This window comes from Arvicanthis niloticus, chromosome 22 (genome assembly GCF_011762505.2).
Source record: "Arvicanthis niloticus isolate mArvNil1 chromosome 22, mArvNil1.pat.X, whole genome shotgun sequence".
Lineage (NCBI taxonomy): Eukaryota > Metazoa > Chordata > Mammalia > Rodentia > Muridae > Arvicanthis > Arvicanthis niloticus.
Window position 1 is genome coordinate 23701710 of NC_133429.1, and position 27074 is coordinate 23728783.

Consider the following 27074-nt stretch of genomic DNA (forward strand, 5'->3'; position numbering starts at 1 on the left):
TCTGGAGTTTTGTTTAGTTTTGTTGCAAGCTTTAAAGTCCTTCTTGAATCCTTTCAGTTTGAGTGTATATGAGCACTCATTACCTAATTAGGTGTATTACCTAATCCTAATATTTCTTACTCTCGAATTTATCTCTTTGATAAATCAATTTGCCCCTTTGGTTATCTGAGTTTGTGACGTGCATAGATGTCATTTTTTTTTTGGGGGGGGGGCCACTGCACTGAATGCTTTTAGTTTAGAATCTAAGTGTCATAAACGACAATCTTTATCTGAGGAAGAAGAGAACATGAGAAGCACTGCTTTAGAAAATACTGAGTTAGGAAATGGTGCAGTGAAGAAAGATCTCTAGTAACTGGAAAATAGAGAAAAGGAAAATCAGCTACACAACAAACGAAAATTATTTAAAACAAAACTAAACCAAGTCGGCCATTATCTGTTTTGCGTAGTGTCAATAGATCACTAAGTTATTATATTAGCACTTATAAAATGCAGATTAATAAATAGTTCCTAACAACTGTTACTATCTACATACCATATCTTTGTCTATGATGTTTAGACAGCAAGTGACCTTAAAAGTGTGATGGTTTTACCAGAGGAATCAACTGGGTAGGCCCAACACAACAGCAAAGTCCTTAAGAGTGAAAGAAAGAAGCAGACAAACCAAAGGCCAGAAGGTAAGCCTGGGGACCCTAAGCCCAAAATGACAGCAGCTTCTGCTAGGTTGGAAAAGGCAAATAAATAAATTAAATTCAGAATCCTTCTCAGCACATCTAAAACTACTGACACTGTGGTTGTATTTAGATAGAATCATTTTGCACTTTTGATTTTAAATTGGCAAGAAAATGAGTTTAGCTGAACCTGCTATGTCTGTGGCAAAGTCTTGAATGGTACCAATGTACCATTTACAGGCAGAGGTTTGAGATCTGAGTTTGTCTGTAGGACTTCTGACTATTTTCACAAAGGAATGAGAAATAAACTTAAAATTACGGTTAGCAATAAAATAGCTAACATGGGTACAGATTTATAATCCAATGTAAAACACAAAGCACATACTTAAAACTATATATGTGATACATAACTTGTGAAAGCAAAAACGCACTTCTATAACCGTTAAATGCCTTGCACTTAAAGAAAACTTAAAATTCAGACCAACAAAGCACAGGAACATAGGTATCAAATTTCCTCTAGGAAATGAGCTTTCAAGTAAAAAAAAAAAAATTATTTAAAGCTTCATCTTGACTCTGGAAGTAACTTCCCACCTCTGAAGGGTATAGAGTTGTGTGATCCTGTTAATTCACACACCCCAAAAGCTGATGGTGTTTCTAATTAAAAGGTTGAATTCAACTAGCATTTTCTTCAGTTCTCACCAAATTGGACAACAGAATATGAGGCATTTTTGCTATGGGAAGGATATAAGTATGTATGCATAAGGCAATGCAAAGGCAATAGCAAATTCTGGAAGCTAGAGAAGTGAAAGAATCAGTAAGTTAATCAGTGGATCTCTAGAAAGTGAGTTCCAGGCTGAGAGAGAAGCTGAAATATTTTGTTCCTAGCATGCCCCATAACAGCAATCAGAAAATCGAGTCTCAAGATTGTAGGAAACAACAGGATTAGGAGCAGATGAGTGAGTGAGTGTCTGGTCCCTCTTCCCCTCCTCCTCCTAGGGAATGACTGGAACTTTCTTTTTGAGAGTATTAAAACACAGGGTCTCTTACATAGGCTATTGTAAATGAGGGTTAAAGAAGTTTGTCTACATAATTTATGCTAAGACCCTCTAGCTCTCTTCTCTATTAAGGCTGGTAATTTTCTCCAACTTTACACCATTGGAAACAGGGATGATTCTAAAGGTTTATAAAAACAAAACCGGTTTCATACCCCAAGCCAGAAATTAAAAAAAAAAAAAAAGGTCAACAACGGTACATTTTAGAATAAACACTCCACAAGGCACAGAAAGAAGCAGTGGCTTAAATTTCTACAAGAAAATAAAATTCTTCATCCAGAAAACCAAACTACATGCATGGAAAAGCAGAATGGAGAAATTTTAAAGTTTAGTTTTAAGATGTTTATAACTGTCAGCCAATTAGGGCAATACTAAATAAATAGTGTATATAGTGTATATTATTAAACAAATAGGAAAATTGGAGAACTGAATCCATCAGGTGGTATTCAAATTTCTAAGAAAACAATTGAAGGGAAGGCTTTATTTTAGCATATGGCTTTAGAAGGTTCAATGAATAGATATCTGGAGTTACTGCTCTGATGGCCATGGGAGGACAGCTTGGGAAAAAAGCATCAGGTAAGAAAGTTGCTGGTCTGAAGGCAGGAAAGACTAGAGAAGAGACAAAGAATGGCTATAGGGGCAAGTCACCTCCTTCAAATGCACACTGCTGGAGACCCACATCCTGTCAGGCCCCACCCAACAATTTTTACTACCTCATAAGAGTCCACTCAGTTATGAACACATGGCTTACGTTATAGAATTCATGATCCAATTACTTCTGAAACGTTGCGCCTTTGAACACTAAACTTGGGAGCAAGTATTCAACACATGAAGTTTTGCGGGGCTTTTTATATCAAAGTTACAAAACAATGTAAAGCAGTGAAAAAAGGAAATACCCAGAATGACAACCACAGCATGTCAAAAAGTTTCTTAATGATGATCCCAAGACGATATAATACCCAGTACATTTAAACAGAAGAACCAGTGTTATATAAGTTGTATATACACACACACACACACACACACACACACACAGCTTGTAAGTCAGGAAAGCAACTCACACACCCATTATGAGGTAGACTTAAAAAATCAAGTGTTACATAAGGTTGGAAACCTCTCTCATAGTCTAAGGCTTCAGATCTGCTAAGACCAATCTACTTACAATGAAATGCATTCTTTGATTAAAGGTTTTAATAACACGTTTAATTAATAGAAGATAATCTGACATATTGAAAATTGACAAGCTAGTTTCATAATTATAACTTAAAATAGAATATCTGTGATAATGTGCAATATAAAACATTAAGCTCACTAATTTATATACAAATTATAGAAATCCTTGAGTTGCTAGTTTTGAGTTTAACTTACTAGCTTTATGAAAGTTAGTGACGTTGTCATACATATATAGCATTGCAATCAAAAGAATACAATCTGAACAGTGGACCTTTAGGATTAAATAGCCTAGTGTATTAGGATTATAGCTTATGTAAATACACTCTAGAATGATCAGACAATGACACTGGTTTAATGATACACCTTTAGGAATACATTTTCATCACTAAATGACATATAATTACACTGTCAATGTTTGGCTTAAATTAGGCATTTCATTTAAGTACTTATTAAAGATGAATGCATCCAAATTATAAATGTAGTTTTAAATTAAACCATTTAAACAAGGTTTTCTTTTTATGGGTGCTTTTTTATTAACCTTGTTGTCTTCGTTTCATGTATATAATATTTTAATTACTCTGACCTTCAGACCCTTTCAACCCTCTTAGCTCTTCCTCCTCCTTAAAATCCTGTCACACATTTGTCTTTCTCTTTTAAAGAAGAACAAACATTTATTGATTCGGAACAAGTGGGAAAGAACTATGAAGAGCAGGGAAGGTTCCAAGGAAGAAAATCCCCAAGTTTCAAATGTTCAAATTACAGAGTTCGTCCTTTTGAGTTTTTTTTTAACATGTAAAAAAAAAATGTAATTAAAAATGTAAACGAAATTAAAAGTGATTTTTTTATATGATACAAAGTAAGAGTTTTAGGTTTTAAATGTTAAAGACTACAAAGAGTTACTTTAATAAAGTTGGATAGACCCATGGCATCTATATAATTAGGTATGATTACAAGAATTACTGTACTGCAAGAGGAGGAAGAAGGATTGAAGGAGCTAAGGGATCACACACCACAAGAAAACCTACAGAATAAGCTAACCTGGACCCATAGGGGTTTACAGAGACTTAACTGACAACCAGACAGCTGCATGGGAGGGACCTAGGCCCTCTGCACATATATAACATTGTGTAGCAGGTCTTCATGTGTCTCTGACTACATTGCCTGCCTTTAGATTCCTTTCCCCTAACTGGGCTGCCTTGCCTAGCCTCAACAGATGTGCCTAGTCTTACTGCAATTTGATTTGCCAAGGCTGGCTGATACCCATGGGAGGCCAGAAGGGATGGAGGCATGGGGATGTGAAGTGAGCGGGAGGGACTAGGAGGAGAGGAAGAATGTAAATAAATGCCAATAAAAAAATGACAGTACTTTTAAACTACAGAAGCTCAATTCCGTAAGCATAATGCTCAGTTCTAATGTTATCACTAAAACTCTGAACTTGATTTAACTTTGAGAAATGTCCTCTTCCCAGGCTTAGGCTCACTAAAAATGAGATACGATCTGTCCTCCGTTGTGGATAAATAGTACCTCATGTTCTTATTATGCAAACACACATGGTGTTTTGTTTTTATCACTGATGTCAAGGTAGAATAAAGAGACAAGAACAATAAGCTGTTATATTCAGCTCTCACTTGACTATTATATTCAAACCCTCATGGATGTTTGCGGGTTCTCTGGAGCACAAAATCTCATGCAAGGGCAGAGAATGTAGTTCAGTGGTAGTGCCTGGTTAACATATAGTATTCTGCATGTATGTAAATGTTCGTGCACACTTGCATGCGTATGTGTGTGTATGTGTTTGTGCGTATACGTTAGAGGTCTTATTATGTATATAGCCCAGTCCATGAAACCTGGGACCTAGGAGAGTTAGTCCTAGTACAAACCCTGAGTGCAGTTACAGCTTTGTTGAAGGTTTGCCCCAGTGAAGATTTGGATGAGAGTGCCTACACAGCACTCCTTCCTCACTAGAAGATTCATTGTGGGAATTAGCATATTTACACATACGTGCAGTATAAGTGATCAGGATGCCCAACTTGTCTGATTACAAAAAAAGAGATCTCAGCAAATATGTACACAAAATCCAACTGTAATCAAAGGTCACTAAGCACCTATGTTATAGATATAAATTCAATTCCTTTAAAATTAAGTGCTGTTAGGGTTAAAAATCTAATGATATACTTACAGAAAGACATAGCTATAGGACAAAGCTATAACTCTAGGGGATCTTTAACCAAGGGAAGTCCTTCCTGTTCTGTTTCCTGGGAAATCAACAAAGTCATTTAGACCTTCTCTATAACATCCTCTATTTATTATTAATTTTAGTTTATAGAACTTTGGCATGGGAAGTCTATATTCACGCTGAATCATACTTATCTGTCTAGACTCCTCATGCTAAAGAGAGGCAAGTATCTGCTTGTTATGGACACATTCCTTTACCTGAACATGAAGGTCCTTTGAAGCAGTAAGATTCTTGAAAAATCAGCAAAAGACAGGTAATGAATTTAAGTCCTTTGGTACAGAGAACAGAGGCAACAATTACAAAACGCAAGGCTTTGTCACAAAGTGATTTTTGTTTGATAAAACTCTTCATATAAGCCCAGGTTAGATAGAACACAAGTCCAGGCAAGTGCTCCTGAAAAAAAGGCTATTTATACGACTGTCACATAAAAATTAGCTCTTGGAAAATTTTGAAAAATGGAGAAATTCTGATGAAAAACTGTTTTAGTAATTTGAAAATTATATAGCAACTTGCAGAACCAGACTTCAGTTACATGTCCTGACACACAAGTATACAATATGAAGACCTGGATCATAATATAGTTTGTTTCCTGCTGTTCTCTTAGGCCAAGAAAATTGCATTAGCTCAAAAATACTGTTACAATAATCTACAGACTTGAATTTAATAAAGATTATAGTTTAAGTTGTGACTGTCACTGAGATGTACAATCTTGGCTTCATCAGTTACTAATAAATGACTTCTTTGAAATTCTCCCTTCTGAAGAGAATACAATTTATTACTTGAAGATATTACAAATATGAACAACAGAAAGAAATAGGGGTGGAGAGACCAATACAAATGCACAAAAATAGTAAATGAGTAATAGGAAATATGTATTAAATCATAGAAAAAAATCAAGGTGTTGTGATTAAAAACAGCAAATTCTTAATATAGTATACTAGTGAACATATTACATGTGTCCAATAAATACTGTTTTCACTTCTTAGTATTTTTGACAAAATGGACAGGAAAAATTCATACTTTTGAGTAAATGAAGCTATAAAATTGAAACGTGCAAAATACAAGTAAAATTTAGTATTGCCGTTTAAAACAGTAAGAAGGAAGTGCAACTATCTCAGGAATTTCACAAGCATTAGTTTGTAGAATGAATGAACGTGTTCATCACATTAAGTGAGAAAACAGTGTTTATCCTCTCCAAGCTCCAACCTCTTAGATGGACAAGGAGGACAATTTAAGTGCTCATTTTGCTGGACCTCTATCAAGAATAAATCCAAAACTGAACAGTATTTGAAAAAAAAAAAAACAAACAAATATGGTAATCAGGCCTACAAATCTGATGAATGTCTTTAAAATTTGTTTCAAATACCATTTTTTACGCTATTTGTTTTTCTCAACCACAGAAATCTTTTCAAAAGAAAACTTTAACTGCCTACATTTTTCTTTTAATTACTTAATATCCATTACGCATGACACATACAATTTATATATCCATGTATACTACACACACACACACACACACACACACACACACACACGCGCGCGCGCGCGCGCGCGCACATATGAGACGCACTCTTTCAAATAGAAGTTTACAGCTCCTAAAGTTACCTGCTGGTGTTGATTAGCTGTGGCACTGGCAAAAGTTCCCTGCGCAAGAAGGTAAACACCCGAGGAGGCGCTTTCACCCAAGAACTCCCCTTGGTACCCAGCAAATGACAGCAAAATGCCAGCGCTTGGCAGAGCCCTCCTCCCTCCCTCCAGCAGGGCTAGCCGCGCGCTAAGCCTCCCCTTTCTTCGGCCTCCACTCCACTCTAACTAACCTAAGAAGCACTACAATCCGCAAGCTGCTGCAGGAGGCTGCCCCATTTGGATGCTCCTCTACTCAACCAGAGCATGAACTCAGCGGTGGGGGGTAGGGGCGCTCCACTTTCCCAGACACCTAGGAAGCTGGAAACTTTTATTTACTCCCTTCTCATGGAAGCCACTAATTGGGAGCTCCTAGCACATACCTGAGTAGCTGGAGGACTCTTTCCCACCTCTGCAAGATCCGCCGGCCCTTCGGCCGCCCCAAGCTAGAGAGCTTCCCTAAAACGCAAATGTTCCCTGAGCTCCTCCCGGCTGCTCACTGACCCGCCCTGACCTCACCTGAGGGCGGTTCCGCCAAGAGATGGTTCAGGAAAGCTTCTGAGACGGTGGACCGGAGAGGGACTGTGCAGAAGACACTGTCATGGTCCGCCACTCTCAGGCTCCAGGGCGGCCGCACCTTAGCAGCCGCTCCTCCAGCCTCCCGATCCTTCCCCTGCTCTTCCAGGGCGGCCGCAGCCTCTCGCATTGCACGCCGGGAAAGCGCTGCTCTTCCCAAAAACTTCTAATCCCAGTATGCACAGCCGCAAGGCCGAACTGCACTCTGGGATGCAGAGTCCTCTTCTCACGGCTTTCCCTCATCCACAGTAAGAAGGTCTTGGGGGGGGGGTGGGGAATATAGCCGTAAAGCTTTTCCCACCGTCGTGAAATGTAGTCTTCCCTGGTATCCGGGGCCTACTTCCGGCCTTGTCTGGCTGGGCGGGGAGTGGTGTCGCCTAGCAGCCGGCGCCGCTTCGGCACATTCGGGAAGAGTTGGCGGGAGCCGCCTGAGTGCGCGAGGACAGCTCTGGGAAGCGAGAGGCCGGGGCTGTGGCCGAACCCGGAGGTGGTCGCCGTAGATGAGTGACTGCTCCAGTTTGCACGTCTTGGTTTAGGTGGGTGGATCCTCCGGAGCCGGAGCAGCTTAGTGTCGTTCACAGGTTCATAATCCTGAGGGACAACCTGCAGCCTACCTACCCAGACCTTCTATCGCTCTTGTCCGCAGTGCCTTGGTCTCCTTGATTGAGCTTGGTTCCGCGCACACTTCATTTAGCTCAGTCTTTATCCACTTTAAAAATCCTCTGGTCCCCTTTTTCTCAGAATCGGAGGAGGTTTTCAAAAAACTTCCGAACATCTTGGGACTTGGTACGGTCATTGATGGTACGGGACTTGGAAGAAGGGACTCGGGGTTTTAGCTCCGATTTCGTTTTAGCAAAGATAATAATTTAGCATGTACATTACCGTATAGTCTGTGCCAGGTGAACTAATTCTCATCAACGTTGTTTGCCTGTGCATCTGTTTAGCGGTTCAGGAGCCATAACTCTTAGCCAGCACCTAGATCATGTAAACACTGCAATGCCATTTTCCTTGAAAATGCTAAAATCCACCTGCTTCATTGTAGGGACTGAGAGACGGTGAAAGAATTCAAGATGCCACCTAATATAAAATGGAAAGAATTAATCAAAGTTGACCCAGATGACCTGCCACGTCAAGAAGAGTTAGCAGATAAATTATTGATATCCTTATCCAAGGTACTTAATGAATGATTTGTACACAGATCCTGATGTACAATATTGTGAATTGAAATTGCTTCTTGAAATAATTGAAAGCTATAACCAGAAGAGTGATTGCATTTTATGCACAGGGTATGAAATACTCCGTTTTTTTCTTTCTTTAGGTGGAAGTAAATGAACTAAAAAATGAAGATCAAGAAAACATGATACATCTTTTCAGAATTACTCAGTCACTAATGAAGGTTTGTGGGAAAGAGTGTAGGAAAAGAAATATTTTTAAAAGTAACATAAAGAAATATAACCAGAGGGCCAAATAAAATACACAATGTCTCCCCTATAAGCTAATAATGAAATGATAAGAGGATTCTATATTCTTCATAAATAAATACTGAGAAAGAATATATTTATTCATTTCATTAAGGTAAAAGCACATAGAAAATTTGTAGGCTATCGACACACAGATTTTGGGTTGGTAGTTTGGGATATACTGGTCAATCTAAGGGTATATTTTGGTTATCAGTACTTTAGAAGTGAATAAAGGTTTTTGAATCATAGTTGGCAGATACAGAAATGTGCTTATAAAGGCAAAATTAAATATGTTGTATAGACTGAAGGGATGAGAGCTGATTAGCTCCAGTTATAAGAAAGAATTAATAAATTTATTAATAACAATTTGAATAGAAAAAAAGATAATGAAAACATTTAAGATAGATATAAAATGGATATAAAGTTTAATGGAAAAACCAGAGATGATTCAAAGTCTTGTCATTTTGGAATATCTAGCCTTAACTATTTATTCAACAACTGTTTACTGACTGTCTCTGTGTGTTAATCATTGTACACACTAAAGACTGAAATAGCAAATTCTACACAATTTCCATTCTCACTGTTTATATTAGTGTAAATAATACAGATTTCTCTCCTCTTATTTTAATATTCAGATGAAAGCTCAAGAGGTAGAGCTAGCTTTGGAAGAAGTTGAAAAGGCTGGAGAAGAACAAGCAAAATTTGGTAAATGTCTTGGGAAAAAAAAACTACTGTGTTTCCATTATGTATTAGACAGTACAAAATTTATCATATTCTATAATATATGTATTCAATTCATATTGAAAGATGCTGCATTCTTGCACAGTTCCAGGGATGGACTTGAGTGCTGTGGTAGGGAGTGAAGAAAAGAAAACACATAGACACCCAGAACAGTTGGGTGGACCGGGCTCTCTGATGGAGAAACTGCCACATCCCAGAAGCTCAGTGTCTATTGAACAGAGTAGTGGAGTTGGTACACAGCTGAACGTGAAGTCAGCTGAATGCATGCAGATAGACAAGGAGACAGGGTTCCTGGTAGACAGTTGAATAGGAAGGCAGCTGTAGTTAATCTCAGCAGGAGTAGTCTCTAAGGGAAGCAAGCTACAGTGTCAACATACACACTCAGACTAGGAGGGAAGTCTTTGCCCACATCAATAGTACGCATTGACTCAGGACTTTACTCACTCGTGTCTTCCTCTGCTCTCTACATCAAGACGTTTCTAGAATTCATATTTTATGCATTTAGTATATGATAATTACTTTCCTTTACATTATATGATAAGAAGATGGAATCTTTTATAGAGAATTGTACTATATTATTGAAATTTATGTAAAATATGATGGCAGGAAATTTAACCAATTGAAACATTTGTGTTTTTTTTTTTTTACTAGAAAATCAATTAAAGACAAAAGTAATGAAATTGGAAAATGAACTGGAGGTATGTCATTTTGTATTTCCTTGTTTTTGAATTTCCTTGTAATTGTTTTTAATTGCATTATTTTAAATTATATTCAAATTTTCGTATTAGTTGAAAAATACAAGATTTCATGCTCAAAGAGTTTTCTCATTATACAGAATGTGTTTTTGTAACTTGAGTTTTAAGAATTATGCATCAAATAAAATAAAAACGGTTAATATCTGAATGGAGCTGTCAGTCTAGAGAAGCATACAGGAAGTTTAGTAGCAACTGAGGGAAAAGGATATGGGAAGTAAACACACTAAGATTCTGAAAAGCTAAGAGGGCCTGTAATACGAAAGGATTAGCCTACGAAAGGAGGAACTAGGGAAAAGGAGAGAGGTCCAGAAGTTTTTCTGCTTGTGAGTTTAGTGTTTAGAAGCTGAGATGGAGATGAGATCACCTGTGAGATTTAACAATGGAAGACAGTAAGATTAAATAACCTTTGAGACATCGTAGACAAAGGGGGGCCACCTGAGGGCTATGCACACAGATGGGAGTTCTAGTCCTCATTATTTTGACTTGATTAACTCTGTGCACACAGATGCGTTAGTTCACATTTCCGGCTGGATTTCAAGCTCCTTTTGAAGTAACTGATACCTGAAGTTGAACTGATCCTGTGCTAGAATTTAGGCAGACAGCTGGTAAAGAATAGAAGACTGTGGCAGTTCAAGGTCTTTAAAGTATTGGTGATGAAATCTTAGCTCAATGGGGCTGATGTCAAAAACTGGAGTTGGGACAGGAGAAGTGTGGAGTCAGGGAACAGGAATAGTCAAGGATGTGTCAGCCCATAGAGTTGATCAAAGGGAAAATACCAGAGAACAGCTGAGGAAGATGTTTCTTTGGGCAGAACCTGTGATGATGTAGGACGGGTAGAATGCAGTAAATCAAGAAACATGTTATTTTTAACTTTTCACTTAAAGCTACTTAACAAATTAATTGTGGAAGTCATCTGATTGTGGATATTGCTCAGGTTGATTTTTGATAGAAGACTGAGCTGCCACATGCCCGGCTCCTAAGGACGTTTAAGACTGGGCAGGAAATTGGTCGTTTGCTGATGCCACGAGTGTATTGGAGTGTTTAGGAAGCTAGATATCTTGTAAAGTCAAATGGGTGAAGATATGGAAGAGGTGTCAAGATGGAGGAGCCCTAGGAGACCGTTGTCACCTTTTCTTAATCTTGAAACAGTGTTGGGGTCCACACTAGCCCCACGTTGGGGCGACCAAAATAATGTTGGGGTCCACACTAGCCCCACGTTGGGGCGGCCAAAAACGTCGCAGCCCAGGCAAAATGTTGAGGCCTAGGCCAACCCACGTTTGGGTGGCCACTGTATCCCGGCCCAAGCTGCCGCTCTGGTCTGCGGGTCGGGGTTCAGTAAGCACAAGGGTGAGGGCAGACTCTACCTAATGTCTGATGTGTCTGATTCGTCTGATCTCAGTCTGATTCTGATCTGTTCTGTCTCTGCCTTTTATATGTCTTACTTCTAAGCCACGCCTCTAAGTTACACCTTTAATCATGCCCTTAGGTCTTGTCTCCAACTCTGATCTCTATACTTCTAAGTCATACTCTTAAGTCACACACCTTTAATCTCACACACCTTTAATCTCACACACCTTTAATCTCAAGGTATCTAAACCAAGATTATTGGAGTGTTCTCAGCTGTTGTAGGCTATTGTAATCCAAATCTCATGTCAGGGTATATGGCTCAAGATGGCTGCAAAGCTGATAGCCGCTTTCTGCTAAAAGTTGGCCCCCAACAGAAGAGCAAACAATATCCAAAGGAATGAGTGCTCTTCAAAGAACCTAATTACAGCCTTGTACAACGTAAAGAAGGTTCAGTTAAACACAAAAGCTCCGGCTGTAAAATCTGTATTTTAGAAGAGATTGAGAAGCATCCGAGCAGGAAGTGAATAGCAGAAATGTGTGGGAAGTGTTCCCCTTGAGGCAAGCCTAGGGGACTGATGGCTCAAGGGTTGGGCCATGGTCCAGTTGACAGGAATATGAAGTAAAATAAATGTAATTGTCTGGAAAGTTGTAAAGTGAATCTGTCTTGGCTTGCTTATAGAGTAGTACTAAGCAGTTATAATGCTTTACACTTGTGAAAACTGAAAATCAGCTCTTTGGTTGCCCTTGACACAAGTCAAGTGTACACATGGCTCAGACCAAGGGATGACACACCACAGAGACTGTTTCTACTAGACTACAGAGTGTCGTCTATTCCAGCTAGCCTGTGCTATCAGGGAAGAGCAGAAGAAGAGGACCCAGCTGCTTCAGTTTCAGTTCACAGCCTTTGCAGTCTCTAAGCCTTTGCATTGTAGTCTGTACCTATGCTTAGTGACCATGACAGAGCCTGCAGTCCGTTCCTGGTTCTTTTGGTGGTCGAAGAAAGCTCACGGATTGATTGCTGATTTACCAATTAAAGCCTAAATAAGTTCAGGGTTTTTGTGGTTGTTGTTTTTTATATTTTTTATATTATATGAAGTTTATATTTTTTATATTATATGAAGTGATTTTAAATTTACATATATTTTGATCTTATTCTTCTCCTTCCTCAAGTCCTTCCAGATCCTCTCCCTCTCTCTACCCACCCGATTCTAGGTTTGTTGTAAATGGTGTTCACATGCTTATGCCTTAAAATATCTGGTAATGAAGCAGACTGAAAATTTAAAGTGGAGAACTTGTTTATTGATTTAAGGAATCAATCCAACCTTCAAGTAAAAAAGAATTACTTATATTTGGAAGAATTAATTCTTGGCTTATGACTTTAAGATGGCTCAGCAGTCTGCGGGCGGACGTGACACTCGGTTCTTACGGGACGAAATTCGCCAGCTTGAGAAGCAGTTGGAACAAAAAGATAGAGAATTAGAGGATATGGAAAAAGAACTGGATAAAGAGAAGAAGGTTAATGAACAAGTAAGACACATCTATCTCAATGAATCTTAATATTTAAGATAACCCTACACGGCTAATCTTACCTCTGTAGTTACCTTTGGAAGCAGTTCTGGGTTGTGTGTTCTAGTTGGGGAATAATGTACAAGAAGGTAAGGTTTGTAGTAGCGTTCATTTTGTAGGCACATTTGAAATACATAATGGAATTACCTACCTACTTCTTATGATACGCTGGGAAATAATTCTTTAACTTTGTGGCATGTTTTCTGAGGATGTTAGAATTATGAAAAATTAACTTTGGTCTTGAACATTGGGATGAAGAAATGAATTCCACATTCATAAATAAACAAGTAATTTCTCTACTACTGACAATTTGTTTTGGTGAGTTATATATGAATTAATGAATTTCGATGTGGTAGAATTAGAAGATGTAAATACATGGCTCGTATACTTCTTTAGCTCCTAGAGTATAAAGTCCCTTTTTCATCCTTAACTTATCACTGTTATAGCACAACCAAAACTTTGTTGTATAGTACAAAGTTTCTAGTTCTAAGACAGATTCACAATTTATAATAGGTGTAGCATAAGGATAATGTGATACTTTATGGTTGCATCTGGATATAAGACTTGATCTGGGCGGTGGAGGGATATTTAAATCAGTCTGGTTGTTCAGCATGTAGTGCATAAACTAAGTCTGGAAGTACAAGTGAGTATGGCAACAGAAATTAGAATGTATATATCGTCAAGGATTGAAGGTATATCATTTACTAAGACTAGAGGTAAGAAATAAGAACTATAATTACTCATTTGATGAAATAGAGATAAAGTGGAGTTTTCACCATTTGTCAGGTACTTTTTATGCCTTAACTCATCATTCCATATTTGATGAGATGGGAGTCACTTCTGACATGGTAAAAGTGAAGAAATGAAGGAATATAGGGAGTGCATAAGTGTGCAGTATTGCAGCTAATAAATGATTGAATACTGACAGTCCCACTCAAGAATGCTCTCACTCGCTGTCTGTCCTTCCTCCCAGCTTTACCCTACTTTGTGGAGAGCAGACGGAAGAGGGTCAAAGTTAAAAGGAAACATTTGTATTGATTCTGGCAGATGCCAATGGTGGACTAATTAATGAATAACTGCTGGGATTACTAGACATGCCTGAGGGATAGAGTACAAGTGGGTGTGGTGAAGGACTGAGGATGGAGAGCAATGGAGTCTGCCTAGTTTGTGGTTTGGGTGTGGATAAACTGGTGCTGTCTGGAATATAACAGTTTGCAGGTTTACCATTGTTTCAGTTTTGTGTAGTTGATCTTGAGGTTTTTGTGCACATTCTCAAAGATGAAATATTTAAATATTGTACACATAGTAGACATGCGAGTGTATTGGTATTTATTACAGATATTAATGAAGCCAGAACCTTGATCATAAGATTTGCCTTGGAAAAATGTTTAATAAAATAATGAAATAGGCTTTCTGAAAAAAAAAAAAAAAAGACATCAGTAGTGAAGCCAAAGGAAAACAATGGAGTAACACAGAGTGCTTGAGTATTAAATTATTACCTTTCTGATTTAGAATACGATTGGACAGATAGTACCAGATAATAATAATCACCACTTAAATCATCATCAAACTTATAAAATTTTCATTTGCATCGCATGTTATGAGTGTTCTTGAAATGTTTTATCTTGGAAGATAATAAATATAATAAAGTAAAATAAGTATATTTTATAAAGATTGTCAGAAAAAACAATAAATATTCATATTCTTATGTGAATATATTCTTATTCATCAATTAAGATTTCTGTCATATCATTGTACACATAATTCTTTTATCTCTCACTCATTTTTCTTGAACCATTTGAGACTTAATTTTAGACATAATAATACTTTATACATAAATATAAAATTATGAATATTCCCTTATACAACCAAAATAGACTTTTGATGTTCAGGAAATGCAATATTGATTCAGTAGTATTCTAGTCTTTAATCAGATTTTCTCTACTGACCTAATGGTGTCTTTGATTCTGCTGCCTCCCTTTGCCTAAAGAACCGTTATATGCCTCCTTATAGATGGGTTTAAGTTTTTTACATACTATTGTGATTGGATTTTTTTGCTTGAGTAAGGCAGAGAACAGAAAAGTAAAAGACCATGAAAAGGATGTTTTATAGAGAATAGATAATTTAAAAAACTATCATATTGGTTATAATATTTATTCTGTCCAAAAGAAAACAGAAACTGCTGCAAATGATCTGTTTTAGGTGAAGAAAACAGCATCTAATACTGTTTGCTGTTCTGTTAGTCGAGTGTCACGTTAAGGACTTAATGTCTTGTCATGACGACAAGAGACATAAAATCAACTAAAGAGATAGTAAACAGACTTTTTGTACTTACATAGGAGTTGATAATCAAAGGATATAAATGTAGGCTAATCTGATTTCAGCTTGTTTCAGTCATATCTGTATGCCCTCCCCCTGTTTTTTTAGGTATTTCAGAGTTTATAAAGAGGAAAGAGTGATTTCTCCTTGGCATAAAGGAAAGGCAGAAAGATCTTAAACAGTTTTTAGGACATTGGGCAATATAACTTTGAGATTTTTGTCTTTAGTTTACTTTGGTATATATAGTTTTGTTTTGTTTTTCTTTTAAAGCTGAGCCTTTCCTTTTATACTTTATTAAATCCTTAGTTTAAAGTTCTGACTTATTTGTGTTCTAGTGTGATATGAAGTCTTTACTAGTCCTTAGTACTTAAATGTTCTCTATTGGAAAGGAATAAGAGTTTAAGTAAAAAAGCTAAATGTGGAATTTAGATTGAATTATTTTTGAGTTTTAGTTTACAGAAAAGTAAAAGACCATGAAAAGGATGTTTTATAGAGAATACATAATTTTTTTTTAAAAAAAAAAACTATCATATTGGTTATAATATTTATTCTGTCCAAAAGGAAACAGGAAATGCTGCAAATGATCTGTTTTAGGTGAAGAAAACAGCATTAATACTGTTTTTTTACTGTTTTAGTTGGCTCTTCGAAATGAGGAGGCAGAAAATGAAAACAGCAAATTAAGAAGAGAGGTTAGTAGAGACTTTGAGTTTTGGGGTGGTTCAACAAAGGCTTACTTGTTTAAAATGTTTACTTAAAATTGTATTTTATCCAGAATGTAAGCTTCTGTGTAAACTGATGATAGGCACACTGGCTCTTTTCATGATAGCTTTGTCTCAGGAAATTACAAAGTCAACCAAAATGTGAGGCCATTAGGTAGTTCATCCCTGCCTTGGATCTGTGTGGGGAAATCTTGTTTTCTGTTACATGACCATCTTGCTAATCAGCTAATTATGCATTTCAGTGGATTTCTTTTCTTATGACTTCTTGTCCAGCATTGTTGTAGTTTCGTTTCTCACGAAATCTTATAAGTCATACTATTATTCTTGTATATGTGCTAAATCAGAGTTTTCTGTCATGTAGCAGAAATGTTTTAACTCACATATGATCACATCATTTTCCCTATTCCTGTTTTCTTCTGACCGCCACCTATCATGTCCTCTTTTATTTATTTTTATCTAAAATTTTTTAGCCTAGTTAGAATTTTTTTCCTTTTGGTTCATACTTAATATTTTTTCTTTTCTTTCACTGTTTTAAATTATGAATTCAGTTGTTCTCAAATGTTCTTTATTCTTATTTCTCTTAACACTTAAATGTTAGTTTTAATTATATGTTGCCTTTCTCATTTCTAATTATTCTTTTCCTGTCCTTTTGAAGAACAAACGTCTAAAGAAAAAGGTGAGGCTTTAAGGGTAGTTAAACCTTGGGAATTTAGAGACCTGCTCTGGGATCAGTAGCTAACAGATAGAGTTTTGTCATTCTCAATAGTATTGTCCTGTTGTCTCTTGGCTCTGGAGAGTGGTTTAATGCTGACTGCTGTGTTTGCTCTAAACTCAGAATGAACAGCTTCGTCAGGACATTATTGACTACCAGAAACAAATAGATTCACAAAAAGAATCACTTCTATCAAGGAGAGGAGAAGACAGCGATTACCGATCACAGTTGTCTAAAAAGAACTATGAACTTGTTCAATATCTGGACGAAATACAGGTAAATGAGAAAGTTAGTTCAGAGCAATGGTTTTACAAGTTTTTCAGAGTGGTGTAAATCTAATATTTATTGCTCTTTGTTACTTTTGAGTATATATTTGCCACTGTGTCCATTAAATAATTTATTTTGTGTATGTATAATGCCGCCTGGACATGTATGTGTGTACGTGAGTGCTTGCATGTGGGCCGAAGTCAGAGGATAACTTCTGGTATTTGTTACTGGCTTCTGCTGTGTGTGAGATAGGATCCTTTTGTGGCTCACTACTCTGCATTCCAGACCTTGTGGCTCACAGATTCCAGGGATTGACCTCTTTTCTCTCTCCTATCTCACAGTAGGAGCACTGAGAATAAAGATGCATAGTGCAGTGTCTGGCTATATGTGCATTCCCATATATGTATGTATATGTATATGCTGCAACTATTTTATTCATCTGGATCTACTATGTACTATTAAAGCACAAAATACATTGTGTCTTTAAATTTTCATTTATTTATTTACTCTGCTTTTGGCTGTTTTGGGCACCAAGAACAATTGATATACCAAATACAATTTTCTTGACATTTAATTTGACTTAATTAGCGAATGCTGTGTTAATCTAATTGTTTGTCAAGATTCATTGTTTTCTCTAGAGGACCCTGTGGCTCTATTTAATTGTAATTTGGTATAAATTTCAGTTTCTTGGAAGACTGTTTTAAAGTAATAGTATATTTAACATTTTTTAGACCTTAACAGAAGCTAATGAAAAAATTGAAGTTCAGAACCAAGAAATGCGGAAAAATCTAGAAGAGTCTGTACAGGAAATGGAGAAGATGACAGATGAGTATAACAGGATGAAAGCTATCGTGCATCAAACGGATACTGTTATGGACCAGATCAAAAAAGAGAATGAGCACTATCGCCTTCAAGTAAGAGCGTAAGACGCTGCTGGAATCCAGCCTGGTTCTCACCAGCGTCTTAGGACTTCACTGCTGGGTGTTCGAAAGTAGACAGACTCTATAATTTCCTAGGATGTTGCTTTTGTTGCTTGTCTTAATAATAATGTGTTACCATCCTGACATACGTGTCCACGAGGGCTCTTCACCCTCTCACGTGCACCTGTGCTTCTAGCCTTTTGGGGAAAGTAAATGAAGCCTGAGGGAGTGTAGAAAAACCCAGTGGCTATAACATTTAATTTTATTTCTTAAAACACTGAAAATATAACAAAGATCAGCATATTATTTATTATTTACATGGGGTAAACTTGTTTAAAAAGTCCAATAACGTTTAAAAGTGTGGTTCTCTGGTAGTAATTATGTAGTAGTTTCTTGAGTAGAGCTTATCGAAAATACATGGGATTAGAAGTGGTCCAGAGTGTGAAGCTTTTTAATTTTTGTTTTTTAATTTTTTTAGATTTTTGGGAGATTTTTAGGTTTTGGAAATAATGTAGGTTACACATATACATGAGTAATTTTGGGGATACCGTTAATAGCTAAACAGTAGATTCATGTATGCTCATATGGTCCTGATATGTAAACCATTGATACAGTATTTTTATGCCTATATTTTAACTAAAACACAGCAAATAAAATGTGATATGTAATTTTACACTTGTGGCAGCATAAAAAGTGTACAATTTGGGAGTATTTCAGATTTTAAAGTTTTATTTAGTATTGTACAGTCTTATTACAGTTTAGTATTGTAAAGGTTTTTAGTATTACATGTCACCTTTAAATGTAGGACTATGATAGTAATGAATAGCACATGTAATATAATGCATCTGTCAGCATGTCTTTGTGCATAAATAAATATGTGTATGCCATCACATTAAGTCTCCCTGGTTTGTACTATTTTTGAACTGATGGCTACTCTTAGGTGCGAGAGCTCACGGATCTTCTGAAAGCAAAGGATGAAGAGGACGATCCAGTCATGATGGCTGTCAATGCAAAAGTGGAAGAATGGAAGGTACTGTGTCACGTGATAAGATTCTTTCTCATTTCGTATTTTGATTTAACTTTGATTTTGATTCTTAAGGATTTACGTCAGATAATAACATGTTGGTTTTTAAGAGTTCATTATCTGCCCTGAGTATAAAAGCTGTAAAATTTCTATATGTAGTCCTTGAGCTTGTTTATTTATTAGACAAGCACCTTCAAGGCAAGAGTAATCAGGAATGCAATCAGGAAAAAGATTTATCAAAATCATGTGGAAAGCCTTCTCAGAATACCCCCTTTCTTTGTCTGATTTCCACCTTCCAGCCTAACTCCAGAGCTGTACCCCCTGTAAGAAGCTATGATTAGGATGCTTGCTATTTGTGAATGAACTGAGATGACTGAATTGAAAATTCTTACTGTAAATGTAGGCACTTCTAGGATCTCCACTTCTGGCCATGCCCATTGAACTCTTATTGGCAATTAAGTATTGTTTATTATCTGGGAAGCTCAGATAATCGATATTGTAAACAACTGTAGTTGCAATGAGTGAAACCGCATTCATTGTGAAGGGGTCAGATAACTTGTGAAGCTCTAGAAAGTAAATGTTTTAGCTATCCCATTGCCGTTGTAGCCACTCAGCTGCTATTTCAGCTTGACAACAGCAGTGCACAGTTCATGGCTGCTTTCCAGGTCCTTAAGAAACAAGCATAGGCCAGGTTTGTTTCCAACTGTGGGGTGTAATTTTCTAACCTTTGCAAAAAAAAAACCAGTTGTTCCAATCACATTTAATATTTAATTTTTGTACATATAATGAATGAGTACCCTGTTGTGTAACACTTAGGAGGCTTCCAGTTTTTCTTTGGAAAGTAGTATTTTAATAAGAAACTTTATATATATATACTATTTGCCTATGTATAAATATTTTGGTGAATTCAATTGCTGCAAGTATGCTGCAAGTATGATTGCAGTCTAAATTGCAAATATATCCCTCTAGTTTGTTACTTATCTTTTGGCACTTATAATTTTTGATATGAAGTATTTGTTTTTATATTTTATAATTATATTTAGTATATTTTAATGTTTTGACCTTTTCATTGACCTTTTATTATAATTAAATACTCGTGATATTGCTAGGGTAGAGGGCACGAGCCTAACCCTATTATTCAGAAAGTTGAGGATCTGAAATTCAAGGCCAGCCTGGACTTCAGAATAGTGAGACATTATCTCCAGATAGATAGATAGATAGATAGATAGATAGATAGATAGAAAAAAAGAAAGATAGATGAATAAATAAATAAATTAGTTAATACACTTTGAAAAAAGAAAAAACAAAAAGAACACTTTTTATTCTTAGTATCTTCTGCTTTTATATTTTATTTTAAATCTTCAAAGCATGTATATTTATTTAAAAAAACTTTAATATGTGCAGCAAAAATGACTTTTATTCAAGCAATGTTATTGAATATTTCATCTTTCTCATACTGAAATATTGTTCTACTTTTATTACATAAAGCTCAGGTTGCATTTGAGTATTTTTGCATGCTTTTTTATTTGTTTGATTGAGTTGTTTCTTGACCACGTGCTCTTACAGTTGTTGTATGTCTCAATACCTGACAACCTGTTCTCCCTATTTCTGTTTTGTCTTTTAGACTCTTACGAACAATTTTTATGATTTTTATGAACATTTTATGAATTTTTTGGCTTCTGTAGCTGAGAACATAAAATATCATTTAATTTATTCAAGTTATATTATATTTTTTGTGACATTTCAATGTTTTCTTAATAAACATCTTATATAAAACATCTTGCATTTCTATAAATTTTCATTTAGAAATGAGATCTGACACTCAGAGAGTTTTCTCTGAATTGGATTGAACTGTGAATTCCAAACTGTGTATATGTACTTGTAGTTACTAACATTTTTCTATTAAACGAATTTTATTTCCTGAGTTTGAGAGATGACATCAATCCAGTTCCATCTGTGGCAGCATGTGGCCCAAAGTTTGGATCTCTAGCACCATGTGAAAGCATGATGGGGAGGCAGAGGCAGAGGCAGAGGCAGAGGCAGAGGCAGAGGCAGGCAGATTCCTAAAACTCACTGGCTAGTCAGTCTAGTTAGCGTGTAAGATCTAAGTTCAGTGAAAGAGCCTATCTCACAAACACACATAAACACACGTATACATAAACACATTATAAACCGTACACTGAAAAAGTATGAGAAAGAATTTTTTTTTTATTGTTTTAAATGTACTAAAAGTATTATTTATACTTTTCTAAAAATGATGAGGGGTTTGTTAATTTTCATTTTTTATAACATCTTTTTTTTTCCTAGTTAATTTTGTCTTCTAAAGATGATGAAATCATTGAATATCAGCAAATGTTACAGAGTCTGAGAGGGAAACTTAAAAATGCCCAACTTGATGCTGACAAAAGTAACATTATGGCTCTGAAACAGGTAAAACCTTCTTAAGGTTTGTAATATCAGGAAATGATGCTAAAGTCCACGCTGTCTTATCTGTCTTTCCTTGTGTCTCATTGGCCTCCATTACTGTGTGTTTACGTAACAAGCTCTGAAGTTTCTCATACATGCCTAATGGGGGAGGAGAAAATGGAATTAAGTTTAGAGTGAGTGTAAAACTTTAGAATAAGATTATTTTAGGGTTATTTTTCTTTTTTATATTATTATTTATTGTCAGTTTGGAGTTACTAAGTATCTACTCAAAAGCTGTAGATTTTAAAATACTTTGCTACCTTCTTATTTATTATTGTGTATCTTATGCCTAAACTACTAAGTGAACTATGTTTATACTGTGAGTGTGCTACTTAAAAGTTGTTTTTAGCAAAACAAACTCATTCAGAACTCCACCCCCCCCCCCCCCCCCGCCCCCTGGCACTTCTCTTGTGTGTGTGCTTTCCGGTGAAGTGCTAAGACAGAGTAGAGTTGTATTTGGAGAACGAGAGCAGTGACGAGGACCTTATCTCTCAGTTGGGCATAGAAAGCACAGAAGTTGGACTGGATGGAAAGAAAGAACAGAGAAAACAAGCAGAGAAAGTACTAAAGATAAGATTCAATGGATGATGAGCAAAAATACCCTATCATGAGTTATAAAGCCATAAATACTAAGGAGTTCTAGAATAAAATTTTTCAGCTTTCAATATTCGCATGAGAACAGTTGTGCAGTACAGTTTGAGGAATACATAAGCAACTTACTTTCTTGCATCTGGTAAGTGGCGAAGTGAGTAAAGACACTTAATGTCCTTCCTCACAATCTTAGTTTAGTCCCTGGAACCCATGAGGGGAAAGAGAAATAACTGTTACGAGTTCTCACCTGACCCCCACACATCTGCCTACAAATAAATAAATGTAATAAAAATTCTTTGAAAGAAACCGTTTGGCCACAAGGAAGTATATTCTCTTATTTGTTACAAAAATGTATGTTCATATTAATGGGTAGTTAATATTTCAAAATGTTTTATAGGGTATCCAGGAACGAGACAGTCAAATTAAGATGCTAACTGAACAAGTAGAGCAGTACACGAAAGAAATGGAAAAAAATACTTTTATTATTGAAGATTTGAAAAATGAGCTCCAAAAAGACAAAGGTAACTTAATATTTTACAAGTAAATGGCTTGCATATATTATTGTGTTTCAAATGGTATTTTACATTTCAAATAATAGTCCCCTTCCTGGTCACCCCTTCACAACCTCCCCATCCCATCCCCCCTCTCCCGCTTCCTCTTTGCCTCTGTGAGGGTGCTCCTCCACCCACTCATCCACCACCTCACAATCAGAGGGAAAGAGGAACTGGAGAGAAGAAACTGAAAATCTTTTCTGCAAAGGGGTAGTAAAAAACTAGGTAGTAGCCTGAGGAGAAAGGTTAAGAAAGTTTTTATACTTTAGAAGAAATAACTAATTTTTGTAGATTAATGGAAAGACTCCATTGGTGAAGCAGAGGAAAAAGAAACTTCTGAAGGTTTAGATTGGCAATACGTCCAGCTGAAAATCTATTTTACTGTTAATAGTGGTCAAAAGAGATGTTGATTCTTATCACCACTCAACATTTCCTGTCACAGAGTTGCAGCTTCTGTAAAGTGGGCTTTTACAACTTTTTAAAAATAAGCCATATTCTTCTAGTTAGAGTAACTGTACTCAACTCTACTTTTTAGTTGGTTTTCTTAATAAAACCAAAACAGTGCATTGGTTTTCCAATGAGTAAACACCTAAGAAGCCTTTGTGCCATACTGATGTTGCCCCTTTTCGGGAACAGGAGATTCATAAGAAGGGTTACTCAATTCAGTTCCTTCATGTTTTCTTTTTTCACACTGTAGGTACTTCAAACATTTATCAGCAGACTCATTATATGAAAATTCACTCAAAAGTACAAATTTTAGAAGAGAAAACAAAAGAAGCCGAGAGAACAGCTGAACTGGCTGAGGCTGATGCTAGGGAGAAGGACAAAGAATTGGTTGAGGCTCTGAAGAGATTAAAAGATTATGAATCTGTAAGTATTTTTATCTTGTCAGTCAAAGAGCTTAAAATTATTCATGACACCAGGCTTGTTTTGGGGTTCTTACTGTGTTTCGTGTAGAAAACATTCTAAATCTTTTGATTTTAAACTACAAATTTCGAAGCATTTGTTTTATGTCAAGAGAATTGTTTACAAACCTTTTTTTCTTTTTAAAAAAAGTTTATTATTTTTTTCTTTTAAATTTGAGATTACTATATCATTTTTCCCTTCTCTTTCTTCCTTTCAAACTGTTGTCTCTTAAGGAGCATTTCTTTCCTCTTTCTTCTCCTGAGAGTTGGACATATCCTATTCTGTAAACTCTTTCTCTGATTCATCACTTTGTCTGCCACTCAATTAGACATCATTTCCAAACGTGTGCTTTCTTCTACAAACTAACTTTACTTTCGTCATTCAGGATTAAAGGTCTGTACTGAGGGTGTGTCTGTATTCCAGCCAGAGGGATTACAGGTGTATGCTAATGGTTGAGCCAGACCACAAATAGAAACAGGTTTTTTTCAGTAAATAATACAATCTTGGGGTTCACAGTATGATCAAATATCATGCAATATGTAGAGTTACTTGTATGTATTTATTGGGTATTGGATAACCAAATGTGTTTTTCACTGGAGAAGACTATTTTTTCTGCTCAACTTTAGGAATTGTTCTTGTGTAGTTCTTTGTGTAGGGCTGAGGTTCTGTGGGCTCCTATTGCAGAGAGAAAGAACATTGCACTTATTTTTAGGTATAAGGACAAATGTTTCGACTGCTGTTGAGATTATGCTGCTTTAGTAAAGTGGTAGCTGTGGGCTCTACGGCAACCACGATTTCACCAGCACTGAGTAGTTTTCCTTAGGATTATTGTGTTGTGTCGGTCATTGAAGTTCATAACCAGGCAGGTAGGGTTTGTTAGTTCCTTTCCACCTTTTCAAGCTTTCATGGTGTCTTCTGGTACCATGAAAGCTAGCCCTCAGGGAAGAGACTTTACACTCAGTTCCAACCTGGACTCTCTAGGCCCTGTGTCTGAAATGCATGGTGTCTTCAGTAATTGGAACTTATTGTCTGCTTCTGGGGTCAATCAGGGGCAATAGCAATAAACTGTATGTTTTCAGAGTCTTTTAGACAACCTTGGCTAGCAATTCAAAAAAAACGCATCTCATGGTCTGGTATTGGATTTTTGTTACATGATCTTTCGCACTTGGAGGGATCATTGTCAGGACGGATGAGAAAAGTTTATCTGAACCATATATGCATTTCTACACAGAATTAGATTTGGTATAGAGTTGTTTTTATTGTCACATAAATAATCGATCATGTGATTCCTTATGGCTGTTTCAGACGGCATTATTGTTGTTTACCCTCCTCTTCCTTCTGTTTTTACCTCCCTGTCAAACCTTTTGATGAGGTGTTTTGTTCAGAGAAGCATCTCAGGTGAGGTATCAGGATTAGTCCCTTGTATGAGCATGTCCTTTGTGTGAGCATGGAAGTGTGACTAGCTTGATGGACTTGGGATGGAGATGGCTTTGGTGCCTCCAATGTCTATATCAACTGAGTTACTTGGACCTTTCATATCTTTAAATTGATTCATCAGGCAGTTAAATATACATTCTAGTTGGTATGGCTGATTCTCTCTTCATGTTTCATCTCTGTACCTTTATGTTTATCTCTAAGTACTCAGTATTTCATTTATAATATTCTGAGTTACATTGCTTTTGGGTCAGATATTCATATTCTGCCCTCTTTACTAGATTTGGTTTATAGAAGCACAGTGATAGATTAATATGTACCATTAATATGTACTATTTTTATTTTTTATGTATCAGTTCTAAAAAAAAAGTCTGCCATATAAAATACAGGTGTAGGTAAGTTTACCCATCACCTTAATAAAAAAAAAAGTAAGTTCATACATTTGATTTGTTTATGCAAATAAATTATATTATATTGAAGTTAGATGGGATATTTTTCAGGGAGTATATGGCTTAGAAGATGCTGTTATTGAAATAAAGAATTGTAAAGCCCAAATTAAAATAAGAGATGGAGAAATTGAAGTGCTGACCAAAGAAATCAATAAGCTTGAGATGAAGATCAATGATGTCCTGGATGAAAACGAAGCCCTTAGAGAGCGGGCTGGTAAGCTGTTTTCTGAGACAGTGCTTTGTCCTCAGCCTTGATCAAGTCCTCTTTGGGTTTTTTTGGGCTTGGTTTTACTTTTGTAGGGGAAGTTGCCCTATTCCTCAAGCACATCCTGTGCACACATCCTGTGCACACATTCTGTGTACGTGTTCTCCCTTCCTGCCTTGTGTTTGCCTCTAGCCCTTACCTTACATTTGTTTATTTATTTCTCAGCAGTTGCATGGCATTTTTGCCCAAATAAATGTTTCTGTAGAAACACTTAAAGAAAAGTGGAGGTACTCTGACTGAAGTAGGTTTGGGACCGAATCATTGATAAGGAACATGGCTTTTATTGGCCAAATATGCCTTCAGTAATAGTCGAATGGTGAAAGTAAAGCAGTGCATTATGCTGCATAAGAGGACAACTGTTTTTCTGCAATAAGAAACATCTGTATGAAAGGTTAATTTACAAAAGGATTTTGTTTCAAGGCCATTTAAAAGTCCTATGTAAACCTTTTAAGGACATATAAATACATTATACACAGCTTATGTTTTCTTGAGTAGTTTAGGAGTTCCATTTAGTCTAAGATGTAATTTCCAAATATAACATGGGGATTTATGTACTTTTAAAATTAGGGATGAATTATTTAATTCTACTACTTTACATGTTAAGTTATGACTAAAGTGTCCAATCTCAGTTGCTGCTTTAAAATGACTGATTTACATAGTGATTTCATTGTGCTCTCTGACTAGCAGTTAGTGCTTTCCTAGAGTTAAACTGACAGTCTAGGAAATTTTTGTCTAGAAGAAAAATAAATACTTTATATTGATTATTTAATTCTGAAACAATTTAAGTAGAATTTAGAATTAGACTAGGTGGTCAAGGTAGATTTCTCTTCACTTGACTAGTCAAGCCACAGCTAGGAATCTAAAAGTATGTGTGGATAACTTCTGACCTATCTAGAAAGCTGTCACAAATATCGCGTTTCTTGCCTTTAAGAGATTTAGCTTTTAATATCCGAAGTCTGGTTTGCAACTCTTTAAACTGTCTTGGTACTTGATTTTCACCTCCTACTTATTTATGAACCACGAAACATAATGGAGGCATATTAGGACTCAGGTTAGCTGGAAGGATTAAATCAGTAACAACATCATTAGTAGTAATGATTGCTATTTGACAGGTATTACTCTAACATTTGATTTAGTCTAATCATATTATACTCTTGGCAGACTAAAATAACATATAAATAAGTGTCATCAAGTTTCAAGTGGGCATTGAGTCTCGTTTACTTCATGACAGGGATTCTTAGTTAATGAATCGTA

The 27074-nt window shown here is 36.3% G+C and overlaps 2 protein-coding genes across 8 annotated transcripts in view; one reads left to right on the forward strand and one right to left on the reverse strand.

Moving 5' to 3' along the window:
- Tmtc3 (transmembrane O-mannosyltransferase targeting cadherins 3) overlaps positions 1-7461 on the reverse strand; it is a 40686-nt gene extending 33225 nt beyond the window's left edge. Inside the window, exons 1-2 of one of the 4 annotated variants that reach the window (XM_076920087.1) lie at positions 7272-7459; positions 5327-5398 (exon numbers count right to left, since the gene is read on the reverse strand). The gene's annotated coding sequence lies outside the window, so the exon portion shown is untranslated. Of the gene's footprint in view, positions 1-5326; positions 5399-7135; positions 7228-7271 lie in introns of those variants that run through there. The other 3 variants (XM_076920088.1, XM_076920085.1, XM_076920086.1) reach the window with 3 other exon arrangements.
- A 198-nt stretch (positions 7462-7659) lies between these two features.
- Cep290 (centrosomal protein 290) overlaps positions 7660-27074 on the forward strand; it is a 77503-nt gene continuing 58088 nt past the window's right edge. For 3 of the 4 annotated variants that reach the window (XM_076920092.1, XM_076920089.1, XM_076920091.1), the window contains exons 1-15: positions 7729-7864; positions 8371-8500; positions 8647-8724; positions 9424-9493; positions 10181-10227; positions 13015-13158; positions 16152-16205; positions 16891-16911; positions 17071-17223; positions 17946-18128; positions 19075-19164; positions 21466-21588; positions 22613-22736; positions 23464-23636; positions 25607-25769. In XM_076920092.1, the coding sequence (XP_076776207.1) occupies positions 8399-8500; positions 8647-8724; positions 9424-9493; positions 10181-10227; positions 13015-13158; positions 16152-16205; positions 16891-16911; positions 17071-17223; positions 17946-18128; positions 19075-19164; positions 21466-21588; positions 22613-22736; positions 23464-23636; positions 25607-25769 (1525 nt within the window). In that variant the 5' untranslated portion in view covers positions 7729-7864; positions 8371-8398. Of the gene's footprint in view, positions 7865-8370; positions 8501-8646; positions 8725-9423; positions 9494-10180; positions 10228-13014; positions 13159-16151; positions 16206-16890; positions 16912-17070; positions 17224-17945; positions 18129-19074; positions 19165-21465; positions 21589-22612; positions 22737-23463; positions 23637-25606; positions 25770-27074 lie in introns of all 4 variants that reach the window. The other variant, XM_076920090.1, reaches the window with a different exon arrangement.